The 25084-nt window shown below is 51.0% G+C and overlaps 1 protein-coding gene across 2 annotated transcripts in view; it reads right to left on the bottom strand.

The window, feature by feature from the left end:
• The window catches only part of Vash2 (vasohibin 2), a 31115-nt gene extending 13839 nt beyond the window's left edge, over positions 1 to 17276 (bottom strand). For both annotated transcript variants that reach the window (XM_052200154.1, XM_052200153.1), the window contains exons 1-5: positions 17050 to 17276; positions 16515 to 16914; positions 9099 to 9187; positions 5612 to 5668; positions 4916 to 4990 (exon numbers count right to left, since the gene is read on the bottom strand). In XM_052200154.1, the coding sequence (XP_052056114.1) occupies positions 4916 to 4990; positions 5612 to 5668; positions 9099 to 9187; positions 16515 to 16790 (497 nt within the window). In that variant the 5' untranslated portion in view covers positions 16791 to 16914; positions 17050 to 17276. The remainder of the gene's footprint in view (positions 1 to 4915; positions 4991 to 5611; positions 5669 to 9098; positions 9188 to 16514; positions 16915 to 17049) is intronic.
• Between the last annotated feature and the right edge of the window lie 7808 nt (positions 17277 to 25084).

Below are 25084 nucleotides of genomic sequence, written 5' to 3' on the forward strand. Positions count from 1 at the left end.
TGTTTGTGTGTGTGTGTGTGTGAATGTGTGTGTATGAATGTGTGTGCATTGTGTGATGTACATTAGTGTGTGTGCACAGTGTGGTATATGTACATGAGTGTGTATGCATGGTAGTAATTTGTTTTGTTTTGTCTGTCTCAAAACAAAGTAATCATGGTACTCTTTAAAACATGTTACTAAATAAACCAATCTAGCTGCGTGCTTGTGGTAGTAGCAGCCTATAGCCTCACTTCCAGTATCAAGTGTGTCTCTTCCCGTGCCCCTGGGACCTTGACCAAACACCAATGCAGTCCTCCCAGCAAGGCTGGCCAGAGCAGCTGTTTCTCCCAAATACTCGCCATAATTCAGAAATGAATTTTAAGATTCATTTGTCTGACAAGCATGGGAAGGTGTGCACGCCCATTAGTTAGCAGTGTGCAAAGTGGATGTCCAGGAATAAATCCTGAGCTTGAGGCTGAAGTGAAAACATGTAAGACCTGGGCCAGGGAGGTAGTACAGTCTGTAAGGCACTTAACTTGTTCAGAACCCAGGTTTGTAATCCCAGGCTGGGATGGATGGATGGATGGATGGATGGATGGATGGATGGATGGATGGATGGATAAGACAGGTAGATGATAGATAGATAGATAGATAGATAGATAGATAGATAGATAGATAGATAGATAGATAAAGTTATCCCTTGCTTTGTTAGATAGAAGAGGACAGGTGAGTAGAAGTAAGTCAAACCTACAAGGCTCCCAGCTGTCAAGGGAACCTTGTTTCCCAGGGCAGTGGGAAGCTCTGGGAGACGCTGACTGTCTTCTCCGGGGAAAAGCAGGACACCAGAATGCTGACAGAACAAACCCAGAGATGCTGTAAGTTTGGATGGAGGTCTGTGCCAAGAGCCCATTTTCCCTGAGCTGAACATAAGAGGCAGAAACTTCCACACTCATCACCTGCCTTGTTCTATTCTGAAATGTCACATAGGTAAGAACAAAGTAGAATCAAGAGCCCTGGCCCAGCAGGTTCCTAGATCTATTATCTACAAGCCCCAATGTTCTAGATAATTCCAGGGACATGATGCTCAGATGTGTCATATTGTGCAAAGAACAATGTGGCCCGCATACCCCAGGCCCACGCACCCCTCGTCCCACATGTCCCAGACCCATGCACCCCAGTCCCACACACCCCCAGACCCACATACCCCCAGACCCACATACCCCCAGTCCCACATACCCCCAGTCCCACATACCCCCAGTCCCACATACCCTCAGACCCACACACCCCAGACCCACATACCCCCAGTCCCACATACCCCCAGACCCACACACCCCAGACCCACATACCCCCAGTCCCACATACCCCCAGACCCACATACCCCCAGTCCCACATACCCCCAGACCCACACACCCCAGACCCACATACCCCAGATCCACATACCCCCAGTCCCACATACCCCCAGACCCACACACCCCAGACCCACATACCCCCAGTCCCACATACCCCCAGACCCACACACCCCAGACCCACATACCCCCAGAGCCACATACCCCCAGTCCCACATACCCTCAGACCCACCCCCCCAGGCCCATATACCCCCAGACCCATGTACCTGGACCTACATACCCTATACCCATATAATCCCAGTCCCACACACCCTGGCCCCACATATCCAGTCCCACATACTCCAGACCCATATACCCCACCCACATGTACCCCAGACCCTCATACCCTGGGCCTACATATCCCAGACCCATGTACCCTGCGCCCACACACTCTAGGCCTACATACTCTGGTCCCATATACCCCCCACTCACACACCCAAGACCCACATACCCAGACCCACAAACCATGGTCCCACATGCCCCAGGCCTACATAGCCCAGGCCCACATACCCTGCACACTCAGCAGGCGGCCAAAGCGGCTGAGCGGAGCTCATCTACCCAGGGATAGGCCCGGCCTTGTGTCCTCCACTGGCCGCTAGCCAGCAGCTCCCCAGCCAATGGTTTCCAGAAAGAGGCTCTGCCCACAGCTGTGGCTACTCAAAGTAGATCCCTGAGCTGCCGGTTGCCCCCAGCCCGCCCTCCTGCTACACCCCTAATGTGTGTTGTGTGTCTCCTCCTTCCGTGAGGAGCAAGGAGAAGATCTGGGAAAGGCTGTTTTCCAAATGCTAAGGTACAGATGGACAGTCATACTTCAGGTCAGACCCTCATGTGCTCATGTGCTCTGCAAGAAGCAGAGAATCACAAAAGCTCCCTGTCCTGGGGAAAGGCCCAGTAGCAGGTGTGTAGCCCTGGCCTTAATACCCACCAATATATACACAGAGTATACACATGTCTAAACACAAGACTGAAAATCTGGGGCCACAGGTGTAGCTCCAGTCAAGTGCTGGGTGAGCGCAACCAAGATGCTGAACCTGGTCCCTAGAACCTCAAAGAGCAAAAACAAAACCAAAAAGACACAGGAGGGTTGAGGAGATGGTTAAAGAACCTTCTGTGCAGCCAGGCATGGTGGCACACACCTTTACTCCTAGCACTCAGGAGGCAGAGGCAGGTGGATCTCTGTGAGTCCAAGGCCTGCCCAGCCAGCCAGTCTAGACAAACCGGGGTGGGGTGGCTGGTAGGAAAATCCCTGGAAGCCTGGAGGGCCAGATAACTGGCTGCACAGAGCAACGGACAACAAAGAGACCCTGTCTCAAAGGAGGTGGAATCTGAGGACCAACACCCAAGGTGGTCTTCTAACCACCACCCTCATGCTGTGGTCTCTGTGCACCCGCATTTACATACATATGTGTATACACTACACACACACACACACACACACATACACACACACACACACACACACACACACACACACACACCACGTGCTCAAGAGACTCAACAGACAAGAGTAGACCACCCCCTTGTCCCATCTAACTCTGAAATGCCTCTTCTACAAATCCCTGTCTCCTTTCCTGGGCCTCAACCTACTCAGGTTCCCTTAAGTCTCTGTCCTGCTTGTTTTTGAATGTCAGCCTGACACAATGTAGAGCCACCTGGAATGAGGGTCCCTCAACTGAAGAGTGGCCTCTATCTGACTGGCCTGTGGCTGTGTCTCTGAGGATCTGTTTTAATTGATCGATGTGGGGGGCCCAGGCAGTTGAAGGCTGCCCCATCCCCAGGGCAGGCAGGCTTGGGCTACACAAGTTAGCTTGCTGAGAATGAGCCAGGGAACAAGGAGCCTTCCCTGTGTTTCCTTCCCTGACTTCCTTCAGTGACAGATGCTGACCTGGAAGCAGTAGCAGAAACTAACACTTTCCTCCTAACTAGATCTGGTCATGGCGTCACTACAGCAACAGCAAACAAAGAGGAAGACTCGCTCATGGTTCTGTGTCCATCTTGGTAAAATAATTTTGAGACTCATCCTTGATCATTTTCTCCTCCTCCTAACTTGTCTCCCCAATATCCATGTCACCCAATTTGTATTTCTGGCATATATCTGCCCCCTCAAAAGCCCCACAGCTCAAATATCCCATCCTCAACAGCCCAGATTTCATGTTTTAAATCCACCCAGTCTGTGTCTTAATGCAATTCCCACAGCTGGAGCCTTCCTTTCAAGCCCTCCCCTTGGGCAGTGGCATCACCAGGCAAGACCGGGATGAGGGATCCAGAGGCTGCAGCCTGGACACCTGCAGCCCCTCCCCGCAGCCCTCACTGCTCCTGTCCCAGTGCGGGCCTGCACCAAAGCAGGCCACAGCCCTGTCACCCTCGATTCTTCGAATGCTTCTCATTTGTGCTTGACTCTCTGTCAACTCCTGTGTCTGGCCAGCTTCCAAGTCCTGGCAGTTCTGGAAACTACCTCATCCAACCCAGGCCCACTGCCAAGGTCACGGTCCAGGTGTCACCATTCCCTCCTACGAGCACTCACAGTGGGCTCTGCAGATCCAGCCCAGCTGCCTCCGACATGTCCTGCCTGTCCTTCAGAAAGCTGCCCTTGTGAAGTATCCAGGATGAGACCGTACCCAGGTCTTCAGCTTAGAGCTTTCTGAAGGCCACTTAGCACAGCATTCAAGACGACAACAGCTTTTGTCTGGGGCCTGGCTGTTAGCTCAGCACCTTGTTCCGCTTCCTGCTTCCACAGCTAGGGTCCCCCAGCCAACTACCCCACGAGAAGACCCAGCACTTCTCTGGCTCCCTCTCAGGTGGCACTCATTGCCGTCACCATCGGTCAGGGTCATCACAGCTTTTCTGGACCAAATTCCTCTCCAGGTAAAGAGCCAAGAATGCGTTGAAAATGACAGAGCTTTAGAGACCAGACCCCTTTGTCCCCAAGTTCCATCATGACACACTACCAGACTCCTGTGTGCCCAGGTTCTGTCATGACACACTATCAGACCCCTGTCCCCAGATTCCATGACGACACACTGCCAGACTCCTGTGTCTGCAGATTCCCTCAGGATGCACTGCCAGACCCCTGTGCCCCTAGATTCCATCAGGACGCACCGACAACACTTGCTCTTTCCCTGCAACCTGTTCTCAGTGTTCCCCCATAATGGGTCTGGATATTGACCCTCTTGGCTTTGACTTAACTCTGTATAAGTGTCTTTCTTATGACTGTCAGATTAATGAAAAGCCACACAGGCATTCAAAGTCCCTCTGATTTTGAATTCTCCTGTGACTGCTGAATCCACAGTCACTAGTCTGACATTGGTCCCAGACAGCACCACAGATAACAGATTAGATGAATCCACAGTCAATAGCCTGCCCTCCATCCCAGACAGCACCACAGATAACAGGTTAGATGAAGCCTGGCCGTGGAGCCGAACCGTGGGTGTGTTCAGCTCCAGCCAGATCAAATCACAGGAGGGGGGTCTGACATTCTTCTCCAAGGACGCCAAAGCACAACCAGCTCCAGGACAGGGTCACAAAGCGACCCCGCAAAGCTTAAAGGATACATGCCCAGGATGACTGCCTCCAGGCATTTGATGGGCAAGGATTCTCGGGTCATCTCCTTCGCTGTCTCCATTAACCTGTGGGACAGAGGAGCACAACAGATCATCTCGGAACTTATGCAGTTATGCAGTCAGTTTGGCTGGCCATCAGTCCGTCTGTCTGTCTGCCTGGCCACCTCCACACTAAGCACCATGCAGGGATCTAGAGAGAAAGGGAACAACTCACTTCCCAGGAAGACCCCAAAGCACATGTGCCCCTGACAGAGCAAAGATCCTCAAGTCAGCACCAAGCCCCAGTTACCTCAGAGGGGGTGGCGTAAGCACCTCTGCACCTGGAAGCAGGGACTTACAGGGACAGGTTTGCAGGTCTCTGCTGTCCGGTCAGTCTGGTTCAGTTTTGAGTCTGGGTCTCCCTATGTAGCCCCTGGCTGTCCTGGAACTTTTGATGTAGACCAGGCTGGCCTCAAACTCAGAGATCCACCTGTCTCTCAAGTGCTGGGATTAAAGCTATGTGCCACCACACCTGGCCTGAGAGTCAGTCTTGACCACTAAATTTAGCTGCCAAGAGCAACTAGTCCTCAGCCCCGCCCACAGCCAGGTCCTGGGGCGCCTCCACCTCCACCCTCTGCAGACTAGACTCCTGGAGCCCTAGGTCACAGGGACAGATGCCGTGTGGTCCTCAGATCATGTGCCACTTACCCGCTCAGAGGTCGCATTTTCCTGATTTCAAAGAACTGGGTCCCTGTGTGGTTGTATCTGTGAGAAGCATGTAAAGGAAAAAGACGGGAACTCCAGTGTCCTGACCGCCCAGCAGGGCACACAGATCCCATCTCTCCACGGGATGAGAAGGTACTCGCTTTCCTGGGCAGTGGACAGTGGGGAGCCAACAGCCTGGCTCCTCACAGTGCAGCCTAGAGATGCAAACCGAAGCTGAAGTGCACCTTTGACGTCCGTAGCATTTCATGGCAGGCTACCCTGCGGTCCGGTTATCTGTCTGCAAGTCTCAAGTCACTGGGATCTCCCATACAGCCTGAACGCCGCTCAGCAAAGCCAGCTCAGCAGGAGTCATTACATAAATGGGAGTGAGAAATGAGTTCAGGGTGAGCCAGCAGCTCAGTGGGCAAACAAGGGAGAGGATGGGCAGAAAGGAAAGAAAGCAAATGGACAGAAGGACAAGTGGCAAGATGGAAGGAAGAAAAGGAAGTGGATGGACAGACGGGTGGATGGATGACAGGAGAAAGGTAAATGGTGAATGGGTGGGTGGATGGGTAGATGGACAAAGGTATAGTTAGATGTGTGTCGGGGGAATGTCTGTGGGGGGGAGGGGTGTGTTTGTATGTGTGGTGTTTGTGTATGGTATGTTTGTGTGTGTGGTATGTTTGTATATGCATGTGTGTGGTGGTGTTTGTGTGTTGTGTGCGTGTTGTGTGCGTTTGTGTGTGGTGTGTTTATGTGTGCTTGTGCATGTATATGTGTGGTGTTTGTGTGTGGTATGTGTGTGTGGTATGTGCAGTGATTGTGGTGTGTGTGTGTTTGTGTGTATATGTGTGGTGTTTGTGTGTGGTGTGTATATAGTGGTGTGTGTTTGTGTGTGGTATGTGTGTAATGTGTGTGTGGTGGTGGTCTGTGTTTGTATGTGTGTATGTGTGGTGTGTGTGTGTGTTATGTGTATGGTGCATGTTTGTGTATATGCATGTATGGATGTATGTATCCTGACCAATGTATCAGTATATGGAAGAAAAGATGGAAGGGTAGACAAATGGCAGTTGTTTAACAGCACACAGAACTTAAGGAAACGCCACTCATCACCTAGATGCGCACCTGACGTCACTAAGCAGAGGGAAGCACTGTCCACGCTTGTTCTGACCCACTGCCCAGCTCTCCCGGAGCTACCAAGCCGGGTCCACCAATGTCCTACTCATCTCATGCTTTCTGAGACACAATGTTGATTTTTTCTTTCTTTTTTTCTTTTTTGCTTAAAGAAAACTTGGGCTTTATTCTTCTGCCTCAAGCAAAACCCTAATTTGTAAAAAGTCTGAGTTGGGAGGCTGTGGATGGCTAATGAGTTTGTTCATCTAGAGCGAGCGCTGTGCCCAGTCAGGTGCACAGGATTCAGTCCGTGTGTGTCCTGGTGATGCAAGCAGCTTTGAGGGTGAGAGCTATGAGGTGGCAGGGTCGCATACTGCCCTGAGAGGAACAAGGTCCCCTCCAGGCTGAGGGCACAGGTAAAGAGCCAGGTGACAGCCATAGCGCATGACTTCTGCACTACTTCCAGTGCTGGGTTAGAGGGCCAGAGGTGATCCTAGGAAGCTGCCCCGAGCCAGGGTTAGGGTTATACCAGTTTAGCCTTGCTAGGCATTTTTTCTTTTTTCTTTCTTTCTTTCTTTCTTTTTTGTTTGTTTTTTTTTTTGTTTTGTTTTGTTTTGTTTTTTGGATTTTTGGATTTTTTTTTCGAGACAGGGTTTCTCTATATAGCCCTGGCAGTCCTGGAACTCACTCTGTAGACCAGGCTGTCCTCGAACTCAGAAATTCCCCCTGCCTCTGCCTCCCAGAGTGCTGGGATTACAGGCGTGCACCACCGCCTGGCGGCATTTCTAAAATAAGATATTAAAAAACAAATCTTAGTGGTGAAAGAAAAAAAAACAAAAGAGGGCTCTTATTGTGAAGTGGTGCTTTTTTACTTTATTAAAGATTTTGCTCAAACGGTGGGGTTCCCCATATATTGAAAGCAGAATTCAGTTTCTACAAAGTAAGATCAATCCATACTTAAGTAATGAGAAGTTGTCTGGCCATGTTCTCTAAGTGCCTGTGGCTCATAGCTGAGCCTCTGGAATCTTCTCTCCAGCCTTCCCTGGGGGGGTTGGGGGGGTGGGGGGGGGTGCTCAAAAGCCATAATGACTGAGCTGAGTTTGTGTGGCAGGTTTTATACCAGTGTGAGAAAATGATATGCAAAACACATGCAAATTAGTCCCTACTGATGAAGCGCATGCCGGCTCCTTCTCCTTGGGAAGGCCTCGTCCTAGATAGAAGTGAGAGCCGTTCTAACTTTAGGTCACCTGGAATGTTTGCTGATGGTGACAAATGAAAGGAGCTCGGCTCGAGGGGCCTTGGGCTGCCAGCTTCTCTCTGGAGAGAGCTACCATCTCCTCCTGAGGCAGCTGGACTCCATGGAGATGATGCCACATAGGAAAGAGGACTTCTGAGACAGAAATTGACAGGCTAATGAAGTAATGGATCAAAATGAGCAGAGCAGGTGCTGTTCCCCAGGGTGTGAGGCAGCCCTGGGAAGGTGCTGCCGTCCCTTCGGGAGACAGAAGTGTTCTTTCCTGCAGCAGAGAATGGGGGAACATGGGTACCAGGCTTCCTTAAGTCCTCTTGTCCTCAAGGCTGGGCAGGAGAAAGCAGAGAGCAAGCCTCCCCACGCCGTCAACCCACGCACAGCTTCCTGAAAAGCATGCTGGAGAGGGTCCCCATCTCACTCCAGTGCTGATAAACACCAGATGCCATGTGCAGCCATGACCTCTGCCCCTTTGCCCCCACAGCCCTGCTGCTGAGGGGCCTGCAGAACAGAACTAACGAACCCTGACTGTGAACAATTGAGGGTACCGGGGCGACCAAAAAGCATGTCTGACCGAACCCCCAGGCTCCTCAGTAGCTCTTTCAGTTTGAGCTGAGGCAGGGGTCCCACCGTAGAGCCCCCGCAAACCCTGCATGTACAACTGGGACAAAGTCACCTACTTGGCTTGCTGGGATTGAGAGATCAGGAATGTGTTAAAGCAAGTGAGAGATGGAAGAGAGGGAAGGTCAGGAGAGGAGATGCTAATCATGTAGAAAAGGAAGAACAGAAGAAAGGAAGGAAGGAAGGAAGGAAGGAAGGAAGGAAGGAAGGAAGGAAGGAAGGAAGGAAGGAAGGAAAACAGGCAGGCATGTCACGGGAGGCAGGGGCAGGGAAGGGGGCAGAAGTCACATCCTAAAGGTAGACCAACTTCACCTCTGAGGGACAAGCCCTGGCCATCCTGGCCACTGCTGTCACCGGCTGTAAGCTCTTGGCCAAGGGTGCCCTCCAGCCCCTGTGCTCACCAGCCTTAGAGCTTTGGACAACCAAAAGCAACAGGCACGCTGCCGAGCTTGCAATCGCCACGCCCGTCCCTTGTCTGGGGTGCTCAGCCCCTGGCTGGAAGGATACTGTAGTGTCTTCATGTAACTCTGGATGGCCTGGAGCCAGTCAGGGATCGTCATGGACAACCTGTAGTTTGGGACCTGGGGAATCGAGGGCTACAGAGAGACAGAGAGAGGGACTCCTGTTATTGAGGGGCTGTTCTGGCATGGCTCCTGGAGCAGGCATGGGGCTGACAGCCGCTCCAGGGAGCAGACATGCTCGGTATAGTCACCTGTTGATATGCCCTCTTCCCCCACACCACTCCCCCCCCCAAGATGGTTGGTCCACCATTGAAGGGCCTTCTAAGTCCCCTCCAGCTACTCCATTCTGAGCTACGGTTCTCAATGGCCCTCCTGACATTGACTATAACACAGTTGGTGTTCTCTTCGGGAATGCGACGTCCTTGTGGAGGCCAGAGCCTCTGTCCTCTGGAGTCTCCCACCAAGACCGGCCCAGAATGAACCCCAAGAAGCTTCACTGATTCTTAGTTTTTTTTTATCTCTTGACCCATTTCTGCAGCATGTCTAATTAATGGTGATCTTGTTGTTTCTGTTCCCCTCTTGAACACTGATGACACAAGAAGCCTCCAGGCAAGTGGCACAGCAGCCACAGGCACCGTTTCTCAGTACCACACTCCTCTCACGTCACTGCTTTCTACTTCGTCCCTTTCCTGGTCCCAGATTAAGTAAGGCCCTCCTCTTGCCTCGACTTCCCTGGTAAGTGCTACACCCTGCCTCATGAGCCTCCTTATCCTCTCCTCGGCAGCCCAGCCAGATTTCTGAAGTCCCTATAGTCAGCATTCAAGCAAACCGCTCCAAGACGCGAGGACGCCGGGCAGCAGGGGCACATTAGGGTGTGTTTATCCCCCACCGACACCTCTTCGTCTCCGTGTTTGTGGTGGGCCATGTCATTGGTCACAAGAAACTTGTTCCCTCTGGATGGAGGTTTAAAAGAGGAGGCTATTCTAGGCATTAGCTTCTCCATAAGAAGCAGAAAGAGGGAAAAGCAAGATTAGGCTCATCCTTGGAGAAAGTAGGGCCAGCTTTGCAGACGAAGGGAAGGGGAAGTGGCCAGCAAGCAGACCTGTGGACAGCCCAGCTGGGCAGCAGAGCCAGACACCACCTAGAGAGTCCCTGGCTCTCCAGGCACAGGCGCCACCATGCAGTGACAGATGGGCCTGGTGCTCTGAGCACAGGGGAGCAGGCTCTTTGCCATTCATGTGACTTCGGCTGCATTTACCGCAAATGTTCTCTGCTGATAGTGTCTTCTCGGTGCCTCTACTCAGCCTTGACTTTGAGGCGTTCTAAACTCATAGAAACTGTCCCTTCAGCTGGAAGGGAAGCAGTCACACTTAGCACATCCAAACCAAGGCGCTGTGTGTGTGAGCATGAGCGTGGCTATGTGGGCACACACACAGGCCTGACTATTCTGCAGGCTGCATTTTCTCTCTGACACCTCAGCTCAAACTCCCTGTCTGGGAGAGTCTCTTTGGAGGGGAAAAGGCTCCAACGTGAGCATATGTTCCCATGACTTCATTCTTCTCTCTCCCCCAGCACCCCCATGCCTCTCTCTGTCTCTCTCTCTCTCTCTCTCTCTCTCTCTCACACACACACACACACACACACACACAGAGTTAGCAAGAGAGAGAGACAGACACACACACACCCACGTAAACAGTTTCACGCACACAAACTCACACATTGAATTCTCTGTCCAACAAACACTAGCAATTGTGGAGACTTCCTTGTTTTTCACAGTAACACCCACATGTCTACCAAACCTCTGTAAGAACCGACAGAGGTTTCAGAGAGGTGAGAAAGGAAAGTGGGCCGAGGAACAGGCCTTCCTCAGCATCTCCATGTGGTAAGCTCTAGGCCAGGTACAGAGCAGGGAGCATGGGGGCAGGGAAGGAGGGAAAGGGAAATCCAGTCAGAGGAGAGTGGAGAGGCGAGGGGCGGGACATGAGAGTAAGCGCCTGCATGCATAGCCGGTGACTTGGATCAGAGTCCACTTTGGGAGCTGAGCTGACCACCAAGTTATTTCCAGCGCCCTCCATCCAGGGATCCCACAGAGCAGGGTGTGAAGCAGGCCTCAGAAAGCAGCTGGGTCTCAGAATAGCAGCCAATGACGCCCAGGGGATTTAGCGAAACAGCTGCACAGTCACCTCAGCTGCCTGTGGTCGCACTTGCTCCCAATCAGGACAAATGTAAGCATCCCCCACATGGGCTGCAGCAGGCAGGGCTGTGCTGGGGAGAACCAAGGTGGCTCACTGCAAGATATCTTCAGCTGCAATTCACCCTGATGTCAGGCAAGCCAGACGGGGCTCAGCCCAGGGCAGCTTCAAACAGCACCTAAGGCAGCCAATGTTCCTGCTGGATGCGAATCCAGGGTGGCCCCCACGGTGTTAGATGGGACATATACAATGGTTCCAATCCCTGCTCTGTCTCCTACCAGCTGTGGACATGACAGGCCCCCAGAACCTCCACTTGCATCCAGATAACTAGCAACACTGCCTCTTCTACCCTTGGCGCTGCCATGAGGATGACACGGCCCGCTGGATGAGAAGGCAGCAGGGTGGGCGCTGCACGTAGGGCACTCCCAGAAGCTGGACTAGAGAGGCTCAGAATCAGCAGCACACAACCCTGAGGTGTTGCCTCTTGAGGTCGTCTTCCTACACAATAGGACATAAGAATATCCACTCCATAGCCAAGCTCAGCACGTGCTGCTGGGGCGGGGGGAGGGGAGGCATTGGTGTCCTTAGTTCATGGAGACTCATTAGGCAGCCATGAAAAAGCAGGGTCAGCTCAGTGCCTCTGAGAGGACAGAATGAGTAAACAAAACTCCATCCTGACACAGACAAAGGCTAGTTCTCTTTTCAAAAGCAGGCCCACACTGGGGACACACTGACATGGGGGATGAATCCTCAAGTAAAGCAGTCTCCAAACAGCCAACGCTGGGCCAGGGAAACAGACAGCTCAGTGGGAGGCCTTTGCCACCAAGCCTGATGACCTGAGTTCAATCCCAGAACCCACACGGTGGAAGGGGACCAACACCTGTCTGACCTCACACGTGTCTAGAACTTTCTATCACTGACAAGCACCTGAGATAACCAGCGTATAAAGAACAAAGGTGGTTTTGTCTCACAGTCAGCACTCACAGTCATGTGTAACTGTAGTTTCAGACCTGCATCACATCATGGAGAGAGCATGCGGAAGAGGTCTGTTTACCTCACAGAAACCAAGAATGGGGAGGGGGCTTGGGGGAGCCAGTGTTCTGATTCTAGGGCACACTGCCCAGCGACCTAAGTTCTTCCTGCTAGGCCCCACCTCCTAAGAGCATCATAGGTTAGGTGCTAAGCCTTCAACAGGTGGGCATTTGGGGACATTCAGGATCCAAACATTGACAGCTATACACTCAAATTGGTTGAAAGGTGGGTCATGCATCCTGTATTTTACCATAATAAACAAGTCACAAAAAGTGTTTTACTAAAGGAGAAATGCAAATAACGACTCCCAGGAAAGGGTTAAGTTCGATAATAAACTCCAACTAAGGCTCTGTGAATCGTAGTCCCTCATTCTTCCTGTTAGTTGCCATACTCTGAAAGGCAGATTTCAGTGCTGGCCAGGAAGCCCAGGGAAGTTGAAAGGATTTGGAAGAAGAGGGTATGCAGTGAGCAGAGAAGACTAATGACACCACAAGCCAGAGTCTGGCAGGCGACTCTCCGCTTCCTCCTTGCCAAACAAGAGAGCTGACAGAAGGCAAGATGGAGGCCCGCAGGTGAGCACAGACCTGTAACTGGCAGGCCATAGAGAAGGAAAAGAAGCCAGGTCTGGAGCAGGGAGGCAGCACGAGGCCCCAACAGGAGTAACCTTCAACAAGAACAAGGAGAAGCCAAAGCATCTCTTTCACCGCACAGGCGGCAGAAAGAAGAGCCTCCTGGAAACCTGGAGAGGCTGCATGGAGCGGCCCCAGGCCAGCAAACCTGCATCAAAGCACCCAGCCTGTGATCTGGGACCGAGGTCCTGGAGTCACACTTTGGGAGGATTCAGTCAGATGAGGGATAGTTCTAAATCCAGGACATGGAAGGGAGGGGGCATCCTGAGAGGACAGGGTGCAGGGGCAGAGCCTGTGGAGAGTCTCAGATCTCTCTCACACTTCACGATGGCAGCTCTCAGCCCTCTAATGTGAACTCTTTCCAAATATGGAATCACTGTGAAAATGAGAAACACAGGTGGGGCCTGCAGGAAACCAAGCAGCAGTTCCTGCTGAGGGCCCTACTGTCCTCCCTCAGCAGAGTTGGCCTCTGGACACTAGGAAGCCCTAGGGCCAGACCTAGAAGGGCCAGTGGCTCCTCCTGCGCCTGCCTTTCTGTCACTCTCTGCCCATCCTGTGTAACCCCAGTGACTTTTGATTTCCCAGTAAAAGACTGGATTGGTCAGGTGCTTGCTTGGCCCAGCAACCACTTGTGGAGAAGAATGCAGACCAAATTTGGAAAGAAGATCTCAAGTGATACCCACCCCCACCCACCCAAGCCTTCAGGCAGAACTTCCTATGGTCCCTAACAGAAGGTCCCGGACTGCCATCCATGCCTCACAGACCCTGCAAACCTGCTCCGGATACTATCGTGCCTCAGTCCACACTCTGCGGCCGCAGTCACCAGTCCTCCTTCACCGCTCACAGTTCTACCACCCTCCTACGGTGCAAATCCCCCAAGCATGGTGTTGCTTGGCTAAAGGAGAATGACTTGGCCCCAGGAAAGGCTGGAGTTGGAGAGGAACAGTGTCTAACAGAGCAGCCTGACATGCCCGTGCCTGGGTAGAAGCCAGGGTTTGAGGGATACTGAGGCCAGGAGGTGCCAGTGATGGGGTTATTAGGGATGAAGAGCCAGCTATTGAGACTCAGCGCTCACTGGGAAGGGTGGAGCCAGGAGGTGCAGCCTCAGTGGAGTGAGTCTGAGACTAACCTAGGCTACATAGGAACCTCTCAAAACCCAAACCCAAACAAAAACCAAATAAGCAATACTGGGGAATGAAATCAGTCTTATTCAAGTTTAAAGACTCCTCATCACCAGGGGTAGTGGGACATGTTGTGTGCCCAGAATTCAGAATGCTGAGGTGAGAGGATCATCAATTTGAGGGCTAGCCTCAGATATAACCAAGACCCTGTCAGAGAACTTAAACGGGGTTGGAGAGATGGCTCAGTGGTGAAGACCACTGGTTGCTCTTGCAGAGGACTGGGTTCAATTCCCAGTGCCCATGGAGACCCACAACTGTCTCTAACTCCTAGAGGATACAACACCTTCGTCCGACTTTTGTGGGTACTCATGCACAGGGTGTACAGACACAGATGCCAGCAAAGAACCCATTCACATAAAATAAATCCTCAACATTTTTGAAAATAAAGAGAAGCAGGCAGGAGGAAGAGAAAGGCAGATATCTACAAGTTAGAGGCCAGCAGGGTCTACATAGCCAGTTCCACGATAGCCAAGGAAGGCTTCAGTGTGAGACCGGGTCTCAGAAAACAAAGCAAAAACAATAAAGTTAAAGCAGGCAAGTGGTCCCACCAGGCTGAGGGAGTCCCGCTTATCAACAACAGTCACTGGTTACAAGGAAAATACAACAAGATACATAGAAGAAAAGGAAATGTTCTTTTTCTTTTTTGAAACAAGGTCTCAGTACACATTTTAGGCTGGCTTTGAACTCACTGTGGGGGCCAAGATGGCCTTGAATTTATAATCTCCTTGCCTCTCCCTCCTGAGAGCTGAGTACAGATATTCGCCACCATTCATGCCTGGAAAATCCTTTTAAATAAAGGAAGCACTTAGCTACAATCCCAGAAGCATCAAGTGTTAGTCTTGGGGAGTGGAGACCTATGTTCTAAACGGCCTGTGGACACTTAGAATACTGTATCTGTGGCAAACCAGCCACAGTCCTAGAAAGAACAGAGAGACATGGAAAAGAAGATGCGGAAAATAAAGATGAAGAGGAGGATGAGGGAGGCAGAGAAAAAAGAAGAGAAAGAGGAAAAGAAGGAATGGGGAGGAAGAAAGAGGAGAGAGGGAAGGAAGAGGAGGCCACGGAGAACAGAGGCAGAGTCTCGCTGTCTCAGTCACACCCCTGCCTCTGTTTCAGGAGGACTCGAGAGACATTGTCACCAATAGTAAGATGCAATTTTTGTCGCACAGAGAATGGCTCCCGCGTGTGGAACTGCGGTAAGGATAAAGGCACAGTGAGTGAGGGGCAGGATTCAGAAAGCCAGCTCAAGACAGTGGCATCCAGTTTCTGCCCCCTCTGCCCTGCTCACCCATGTTTAAGGACTCTGGTGACTCAGGGTAAGCAGAGAAAAGATGCTGAAGTCAGAGCCAGGCCTGCCAGTGTTCGAGAGCAGGAATCATTACTGCTGATGCTCACACAGGCGAGCTTGTAGCAGGCAAGCTCCTATCCTCTGGACAGAATGAACTCCCCGCCCAGCAGAGTAATAAAACCCAGGGAAGCAGGAAGCAGAGTGCCTCCCCCACTTCCCCAAGGGCACACACAGCCTTCTGGCCTGCAGGTTTGCATGCTCAGCTGTCTCCGGGCAGGACCAGGACCGGCTGCTGCCGTGACTCTGGGATAGTGATTCCTGCATCTTCTCAGGAGTCCTGGTCAGCAGATGGGGTCCCTAGGGTCCAGGGAAGCCATCTCCATGGCCACACCCTGGCTTTCATTTTATATAACACGACACTCCCACCAGGGGACATGTCTCTGTGTAACCATATCCGTGGCCACTGAGCTCAAGTTCCCTGGCTGCTCTCCAGAGTAAAAAGAGAGCTTCACTTGGTGTCTCCCTTTAACCCAGAGACGAATTCATCCTGTGTCCTGGTAAGTCCCTCTAAGCCACAGCCAAATGCTTCTTTGGTGCCAGATAAGCTGGTACGAGACAGGCCACTGTTCTCTTTAAGTTTCAGAAGAAAAAAAATCACTGTCATAAAAAGGAGAAGGAGAAAGACAAGAGGAAGAAGAAGATGATGAAGAAGACGATGTTGAAAACTCTAGAAACTGATTCACACTGAGAAGTCAGGGTGATTGATTATAAATTCACTCACGGCTCCATAAATCATTTGCTAGGGAGACAGGAGGAGGGGAAAGGGGGGAGTAAAACACGCATGGAGGACAGGCAGGGTGGACCCTGGAGTTCTATGCTTTCTTGGAGTAGCTGGTGTTGACCTGGTGACATTAGCTTTTAATGAAGATATTATAGGAGCTAAGCATGTAATGGATTTGGCTCTGCCTAAGCTCAGCGCCAAGCCAGCAAGCCCCCTGCCTGCCCCTCTTGGCAGCAGAACAAGGAGACAGGACTCAGTAACTGGACATGAGGTCCCTTCTCCCCGCTCTGCCAGGGAGATCTGAGCCGGTCCTATCCCGCCGATCTGTCCCATCCCACCCTCCCAGCCAAGCCACTGACCTTAGCCAGGAAGGTAGCGTTTCGGATGGCGCCTACCATCTCTCCCCCTCTGGGGTGGACCTTGGCAACATGCAGCCACATCCGCTCCCAGGTGTGGCTGTCGATCGGGAACCCGCTCTTGTTCACGTGGAAAAGCACCCCGCCGTCTTTGTCCTCCTCCTCCGAGCCCCCGCTGGTGGCGAGGCTCACGGGCCGCGCGTGGCTGCTCCGGGACCGGGTGCCTTTGGTGATTTTGGGGTGGGGGCAGCGGTGAGTGTCGGCGGCGGAGCCGGTCATGGTGAGGGGCACGCAGAGAGGGGGCGGAGGATGCCGGCACGCAGGGGAACAGGGCCCCGCGGGGGTGGCCTTTAACTCTCGCGGCTGCAGGACGCACGAAGGGAACCCCACTCACCGGCCGGCCCTGAAAGCAGTGGAAAGAGCAGACACTAAGACTCACTCAGTAAGACCGACAAGGGTTCACGCCCACCCACCCCCGCCCCGCTGCCCCAGACCCACCCCCTCAGGACTAACGCGAGCCTCCAGCCCCGCCGATTACCTAGCAAGAGGGCTGGAAAGGCGCCACGAAGCCTCACACCCAGCTGCACTCGGGGATGGGGAGGCATGCAAGGAGCGCGGGGTGAGGAGGGGACGGGGTAGGAAGAAGCAAGACAGCTGTGTAGCAAGAAGACTCGAAGGTCCCCTCCAGCTTCACGCATCCCTGGGTCCCCAGATGTGGTGGACTGCCACCGACCCAGAGCGCGCGGGCACGTGAGCGCCCGGGGCCGGCGCGAGGGCGCCGCAGCAGCCTCCGCTTGTTAAGGAGGCCTGGCGTCTTCCCGGAAGCCCCCCGAACCCTGGCGCGCGAGGGGCGGCTCCAGCCGGGGTTCCCGGGCAAGCGCAGCGCCGCCCCTTCCCGCGGGTCCCGCGCGGGCACCGCGAGTGGCAGCTGCGGGCCGCCAAGACGCGCGCGGGGCCCGGGGACCCACCTCGGGCCGGCCTCATTGCTGCAGAAGGCTGTTGAGGCTGAGGCGGTCGTCGCCTCATTCCATGTCCCATTCTCGAATGTTATTCTGTGACATATAACTGAGTCACCCGGGCAGCCGCCGATGTTCTGAATGCGGCCATTGGACACCGCAACAAAGAGGGGCGGGTCCCGAGCTTGGGACTCTACAACCCCGAGCTGTGCAGCTCTGTGATTGGTTCCAGGGTTCCCGGGCGGGAGGGGATCCGAGTTAGGGAAGCTGGGCTGCCACGCGAAATCCGATGCTGCGGTGTCCTGGGAGTCCCGCGGAGCTGGAGCGACTGTCCAGGGACTAAGATCCAGTTTCCTTAGGCAGAGGCGCAGCAGCTAAGGCCCGGAGATGTGGTTCAGAGGTAGTGGGTCTGGTGGAGCAGCGTTCGTCGAGGAGCTGGATGCACAGCGACCGGGCCCTACACAGGGTGGCTCTGGGAATGCTCAACTTTAATACTTGCATAAAATCCCCCATTACAAGTTTCTCCCCAGATTAACAAGTGGATACAGCCTTGCATCCTCTATTAGACGTAGATAACAAGGTTACTCAACCCAAGCTACTGTGAGGCACATGAGGCCAGTTGAGCCCCTTCTACTGTAGCAACTGGTTTATAAAGGGATGCTTGAAGCCAAGGGAGTGGCCTTCCCACAGCTCCCTCCTCCTCCTCTTTGTTTTCTTGTCTTTACTTCTTTTCTCTTTTTTGTGGTGTCCCAGCACCTAAGCTAGTCTCAGACTTGCTATGTAGAGAAGGATGAACTTGAACTCCTGGTCCTCCTGGTCCTGTCTTCACCTTGCCAGTGCTGGAATTCTAGGGCCTTTACACACCCTAGCTGTGCAGCGCTGGGGGTGGCACCCAATGCGCCAAAGGGCACATCCCCAGCCATGAAATTCTCTCTCTCTCTTTCTCTCTCTCTCTCTCTCTCTCTCTCTCTCTCTCTTTCTCTCACTCTCACTCACTCCGCACCCGCGCGCGCGCGCGCGCGTGTGTGTGTGTGTGTGTGTGTGTGTGTGTGTGAGAAAGAGGCTGGAGTATTGGTTCAGCGAGTTAAGATCACTGTCTTCCCTGAAGACCGGATGGGTTCAGCAGCCGTCCTCAGCTCCAGGAGGCTCACACGAGTCGGGTCTCTTGGATACCTGTGCTCATGCTTCTGCTGACACCAACCATATATGCAAAGACATGTAACCTAAAAGTATTAGAAATAAATATTTTAAACCTTTTACATTTTTCGTTTGTCGTGTGTAAGTATGTGTGTGTATGTGTGTGGAGAGTGTGTGTTTGTGTGTGTGTGTGGAGATCAGAGGACAAAGCGATGGCGGCCATTCTCTCCTTACACCACATAGGTCCCCAGGAGTCAAACTCAGAACCTTGGGCTTGGTGGCCAGCCAGTACCCACTGAGCCATCTCTCCGCCCCAGTACCCACTGAGCCATCTCTCCGCCCCAGCACCTTTCCTTATGACAGTATCTTCCTTCCTTCTTGCTTCTTTCATCCCTCCCTCCCCGTCGTCTTCCTTTTATTTTGAGAAAGAACAAGCAGAAGTGGAAGAAGCCACAGACTGCTGACCCTGAGGCCCAAAAGTCTAGGTTTGTCTGTTACTGAGTGGTGTGACCCTGGACACACAGTTCGTCCGCTCCTCACCTTCCCTTACTGGTCTAAAAGGAGGAAAACCAGAGCGCCTTTGGCTCTTAGTCATGTAACTGTGACCTGCTTTCTTAGGAACACCTAGGAGCCTGGCTGTTATAGCCTTGCTGTCAACTCCAGGTTGACTGCCCAGCTTCGAACAGGTGAGCCAGCTGTGCCAACCATGGGAAGCAAATCTGCCAGCTGGATGCTGTGGGGAAGAACCCTGCCCAGGGCCAGTTTCTAGCCGCTCAGCTGTATGCAGGGCTTAGAATGGAAACCTCTACGAGGCAAGCAGGGTGGGAGCCAGGAGCAGCAGAGGACCAGGGAGGGGACCTGGGTTCTAAACTTGCCAGGACAGAGCCCCTGGCATCAGACTATGGAGTTAGCACTGAGCACAGTAACACCAGTCTATGTTGGAACCATCTCAACAGTCCTCCGGCAGCAAGCACACCTAGAAAAGAATCAGGAGACAAACAGTGTGTGCCCAGGAATCTCATTCCTAATGAAAAAGGAGTTTGCTCATCGCAAACACCGTTCTCTCATGCCTGCAGTTCATCCTTTAAGTCCATCTCTCTCCCTTCCACTGCCCTGGTACCCAGACCAGCAAAGAATCTCAGGGCAGCTCCTTTGTGGACCAGTTTGGCCTGCCTGCCTCTTAGAAAAAACAGCTCACATCTGTGCTCAAAGGACAGCAAAGACCAGACTTGCTGCCCTCACTGTCACAAGGCTGCCCACAGATGAACCAATCCAGCAGGTCTGCTCATCTTAGTCAACCAGAGCCTGAATCCTGCTTTGCCTGAGTAGAAACCCCAGACACCAGAAAGAGACAGTGCTCACCTTCTCGCTTTGAAGTGCCCTGCAGTTCGCTGACCGTGGAGGACAACATTTGCTGGCACTCCCAGGATTCTGGTTGCCCAGTATCCCACTCCAAGGATGTCCTCCATCCCCTGACTTTCTTTTGTCCCACCTGTGGTGGGTTGGAATGTGAGATGTCCCCCATAGACTCGTGGGTTTGGATGCTTGATGTCCAGATGATGGCGCTGTTCTGAAGGCTGTCAAACCTTTAGGAGTTGGAACCTCACTTGAGTGAGTAGGTTATTGAGATTAGGAACTAAAGTTTTATAGCCCACGCCTATTTCCACTTTGTTCCGTTTCTTGTTCCTCCAAGACCTGGGGTGAGGGTCCCAGCTGCACATTCCTCCCACGGCTGAGCCTGACAAGAGTCAGCATAAATGAGCCATCAATCAGAAACTAACCTCAAAAGCCGAATATAACATGCTTTTGTGGAAAGGTTTTACAGAAACAAAAGAGTTAAAAACAGTAGAAAGTTAAAATTGACAGGTCAGATGTGAAAAAGAACCATTAGGCTATAGGTCAGTGGCAGAGTGCTGGGAACCTGGGTCTGGCTGTGTGTGTGTGTCTGTGTCTGTGTCTGTGTCTGTCTGTCTGTCTGTCTGTTGGGGGAGGGGGAGGGGTGCGCAGGCTGCAGCGGAGGGTGGCAGCAAAACTTGGTTTTGCAAGTGTAAAGTTGCTTAGTGTTAATATTTACTCTTTATTCTCTTTGATTCTTGTACTGGTACGTATGTGTGTGTGTGTGTGTGTGTATGTGTGTATTGTGTGTGTATTGTGTGTGTGTATTGTGTGTGTATGTGTGTATTGTGTGTATGTGTGTGTATGTGTGTGTATGTATGTGTGTATTGTGTGTGTATGTGTGTATTGTGTGTGTATGTGTGTATTGTGTGTATTGTGTGTATGTGTGTGTATGATTTGTGTGTGTATGTGTGTATTGTGTGTGTATGTATGTATTGTGTGTGTATGTGTGTATGTGTGTATGTGTGTGTATTGTGTGTGTATGTATGTATTGTGTGTTTATGTGTGTATTGTGTGTATGTGTGTATGTGTGTGTATGTGTGTATGTGTGTGTATTGTGTGTGTATGTGTGTATTGTGTGTGTATGTGTGTGTATGTGTGTATTGTGTGTGTATGTGTGTGTATGTGTGTATTGTGTGTATGTGTGTGTGTATTGTGTGTGTATGTGTGTATTGTGTGTGTGGTGTGTGTGTGTGTGGTGTGTGTGTGTGTGTATGTGTGTATTGTGTGTGTATGTGTGTGTATGTGTGTATGTGTGTGTATTGTGTGTATGTATGTATTGTGTGTTTATGTGTGTATTGTGTGTGTATGTGTGTATGTGTGTGTATGTGTGTATGTGTGTGTATTGTGTGTGTATGTGTGTATTGTGTGTGTATGTGTGTATTGTGTGTGTATGTGTGTATGTGTGTGTATGTGTGTATGTGTGTGTGTATTGTGTGTGTATGTGTGTATTGTGTGTGTATGTGTGTGTATGTGTGTATTGTGTGTGTATGTGTGTGTATGTGTGTATGTGTGTATTGTGTGTATGTGTGTGTGTATTGTGTGTGTATGTGTGTATTGTGTGTGTGTGTATTGTGTGTGTGGTGTGTGTGTGTGTGTGGTGTGTGTGTGTGTATGTGTGTATTGTGTGTGTATGTGTGTGTATGTGTGTATGTGTGTGTATTGTGTGTATGTATGTATTGTGTGTTTATGTGTGTATTGTGTGTGTATGTGTGTATTGTGTGTGTATGTGTGTATGTGTGTGTATTGTGTGTGTATGTGTGTATTGTGTGTGTATGTGTGTATTGTGTGTGTATGTGTGTGTATGTGTGTATTGTGTGTATGTGTGTGTGTATTGTGTGTGTATGTGTGTATGTGTGTGTGTGTATTGTGTGTGTGGTGTGTGTGTGTGTGTGGTGTGTGTGTGGTGTGTGTGTGTGTGTGTATTGTGTGTGTGTGTATTGTGTGTGTATGTGTGTGTATGTGTGTATTGTGTGTGTATGTGTGTGTATGTGTGTATTGTGTGTATGTGTGTGTGTATTGTGTGTGTATGTGTGTATTGTGTGTGTGTATTGTGTGTGTGGTGTGTGTGTGTGTGGTGTGTGGTGTGTGTGTGTGTGTGTATGTGTGTGTGTATGTGTGTGTGTGGTGTGTGTGTGGTGTGTGTGTGTGTGTATGTGTGTGTATGTGTGTATTGTGTGTGTGGTGTGTGTGTGTGTGGTGTGTGGTGTGTGTGTGTGTGTATGTGTGTGTGTGGTGTGTGTGTATGTGTGTATTATGTGTGTGGTGTGTGTGGTGTGTGTGTGTGTGTGTGTGTGTGTGTGTGTGTAGGGGTAGGTAAAGGACTCATTGCCAGCACTTCCTTTCCTCATCAGGCATCCAGAAGCCTCTTACTGGCCAGGGAGTTCCTAACTCTTTTTGAACCAGAGAGAAAAAGGAAAGGAAAAGAATTATGATGCTTACGGGCAAATGTGCACAGATACATATATATTCATACGTCTGCACCCTGTCCGGCCCGACAATCTGTCACAACCAATTCCACTCCACAAGTATTCATGCATGCTTACATACACACACATACACCTGTACACACATATGAACAGGCATTATACATTTGGATGGATGGATGGGACAGAGTTCCCCAAACCACCTCATCAACTTTATTTCCTTTCTGTGCCTTTTTATACCTTAGGTAAAAGCTCTTTAGAGCACTGCCTCATGATGAGACGTTACACAAAGGAGGGTGCAGAGGATGCTGGTATTAAGTTCTAAGACGTATTCCGAGCTATCAGCTCAGTTTCATATGGCCAGGCCTTATCAGAGCGCACACCTGTGGCTTCATCCCTGGACTGAATGCTTTTCCTTGAACACAAATTTGTCCCAAGACTATTTCTTTCTTTAGTGTCATTATGAAAGCTCATTGTATTTCTTATTATGCAGTCTTTACTTACTATTATAAGAAGTGGGCGTATTCTATTCTTGATTTTAACTTTATTATATCTTTCTAGCAAAACAACTAAAACCATCTCTTAAAACTTTCTTCCTAAGATTATTGAATCAAATCAGGAATTCTATAAAATCATTAATTCATCCAGACAGCATTAATTCATGAAAATTCATCTTTAGTTGATCTGCAGGGAATATGTTCAATAGGGTGGGATACTGCCCAGAGATTATTATACTACTAACGACAGTAAAGGCATATCAGCTGCAAGAAGCAATCCTGGGATGGCGTTTCTTTGGGACTTTGCTTCACAGAGCTCACCCAACCCAGACCATGGACTGTCTGCCTCCTGGAATGTAGGCACCACCTCCAGGAAGGCCACCTGATAGCCTTAGCCTGTCCTGATGGCCTGACAGGAGAGTGCCCACAGCATATGTGAAGCCGTCTTTCTGGCTCCCCTCCTTGCTTTTAATATGAGTTACATCAAACACTGAAATAACAGTTCTCACACAAAGTCTTTGAGAAAATTAAAAAAGAATAAACGCTTGTATATAAAGTAATGATGACCATCAAGTATCAGAACTGGACTCAAATGCAGGCTCTCTTAATCTGATTTCCCCTCTCCTCTCCTCTCCCCTCCCTCCTTTCTCTAGGGTTGACCTTAATTTGAGATTGTATTAGTCATGTTTCTCTAAAGGAACAATCAATAGGATGTACACACACATACACACACACACACACACACACCAAATTAAGTTAAAATAGCAACAGCAGCTGAATCACACCTGAGAGGCTGAGAATCTGGAGGATTCCTGGTTCTTGAGGCTGGGAGCCTCAGTCCATCTGGAGAGCCACTGGTCTTTATTTAGTTCACTACTAAATCCTGGAAACATTGGTTCTGATCTCAACGCAACAGGGTAGACTAGCTCAGAGAGTGGGAAGGCCAATGAGAAAAAGGTGCATCTCCTTCACCACACCCTTTCTATCTGGCTCCTGAGGCAACAGCCACAACTGTGGCCACGCCCACAGGGAGTCTTCCCCCAGTGATCAAGGCAGCCAGCCCAGTTCTTCAGGTAAAACTCCTAATCCCGAAATAATGATTTGTGGCAATTTGACATCAAAACTAATCATAATATTGATTTTTGCTGCTTCAATCTCTAACATAGCTCTTTTGTTCGTTTTCAGTGCCAGGGCTCGAACCCAGTGGGCTCTTTCTCTTGAATCCAGTGGGCTGCGTCCCAGATCGTCTTTCTCTGTTTTGGTGTGTATACATGTGTATGAGGATGCGCTCGCCAGTGGAACACATGTGGAGACCAGAGGTTAGTGTTGAGACCAATTGCTGCTCCATTTTATGTTTGAAATTACATTATTATTTACTTGTGGTGTGCACGCATCCCTCATGAGTGTGGAGGTCAGAGGAGAATTTTCTCAAGTCGGTTCTCTCCTTCCACCAAGGGGCAGGAACTTGGACCATCGGGCTTAGCTGCAAGCACTCTCAGTAGGTTTACTGAGCTCCACATCTTATTTTTGAGCGTCTCTCCCAGAACCTGGAATGCATGGTTTCCGCAGACTGAGCACCAAGCCCCACTTTTCTCCACCCCCATTCACCTAGCACAGGGGCTTTATGTAGATGAGGCCTCAAACACGAGAGATCTGCAAGCCTCCCCGAGACGAAAGGCGTGTGTCCCGCATCCGGCGTGCATGCTGTCTCACACTGCTCCTGGGCATCTGGCTCTGGCCCCCCTCTCATATAGCCAGCACTTCATCCGATTTACCCAGCAGGGCATCTCCATGGCACCCCACTCCTTTTGTTTTTTCTTAGCAAGAGAAAAAAATGGACTAAGTTTACTGGCTGGTTTTGTGTGTCAACTTGACACAGGCTGGAGTTATCACAGAGAGGGGAGCTTCAATTGAGGAAATGTCTCCATGAGATCCAACTGTGGGGCATTTTCTCAATTAGTGATCAAGGGGGAGAGGGTCCATTGTGGGTGGTGCCATCCCTGGGCTGGTAGTCTTGATTCTATAAAAGAGCAGGCTGAGCAAGCCAGGGGAAGCAAGCCAGTAAGAAACATCCCTCCAAGCCGGGTGGTGGTGGCGCACGCCTGTAATCCCAGCACTCTGGGAGGCAGAGGCAGGCAGATTTCTGAGTTCGAGGCCAGCCT

Source organism: Apodemus sylvaticus, chromosome 12, assembly GCF_947179515.1.
Source record: "Apodemus sylvaticus chromosome 12, mApoSyl1.1, whole genome shotgun sequence".
Lineage (NCBI taxonomy): Eukaryota > Metazoa > Chordata > Mammalia > Rodentia > Muridae > Apodemus > Apodemus sylvaticus.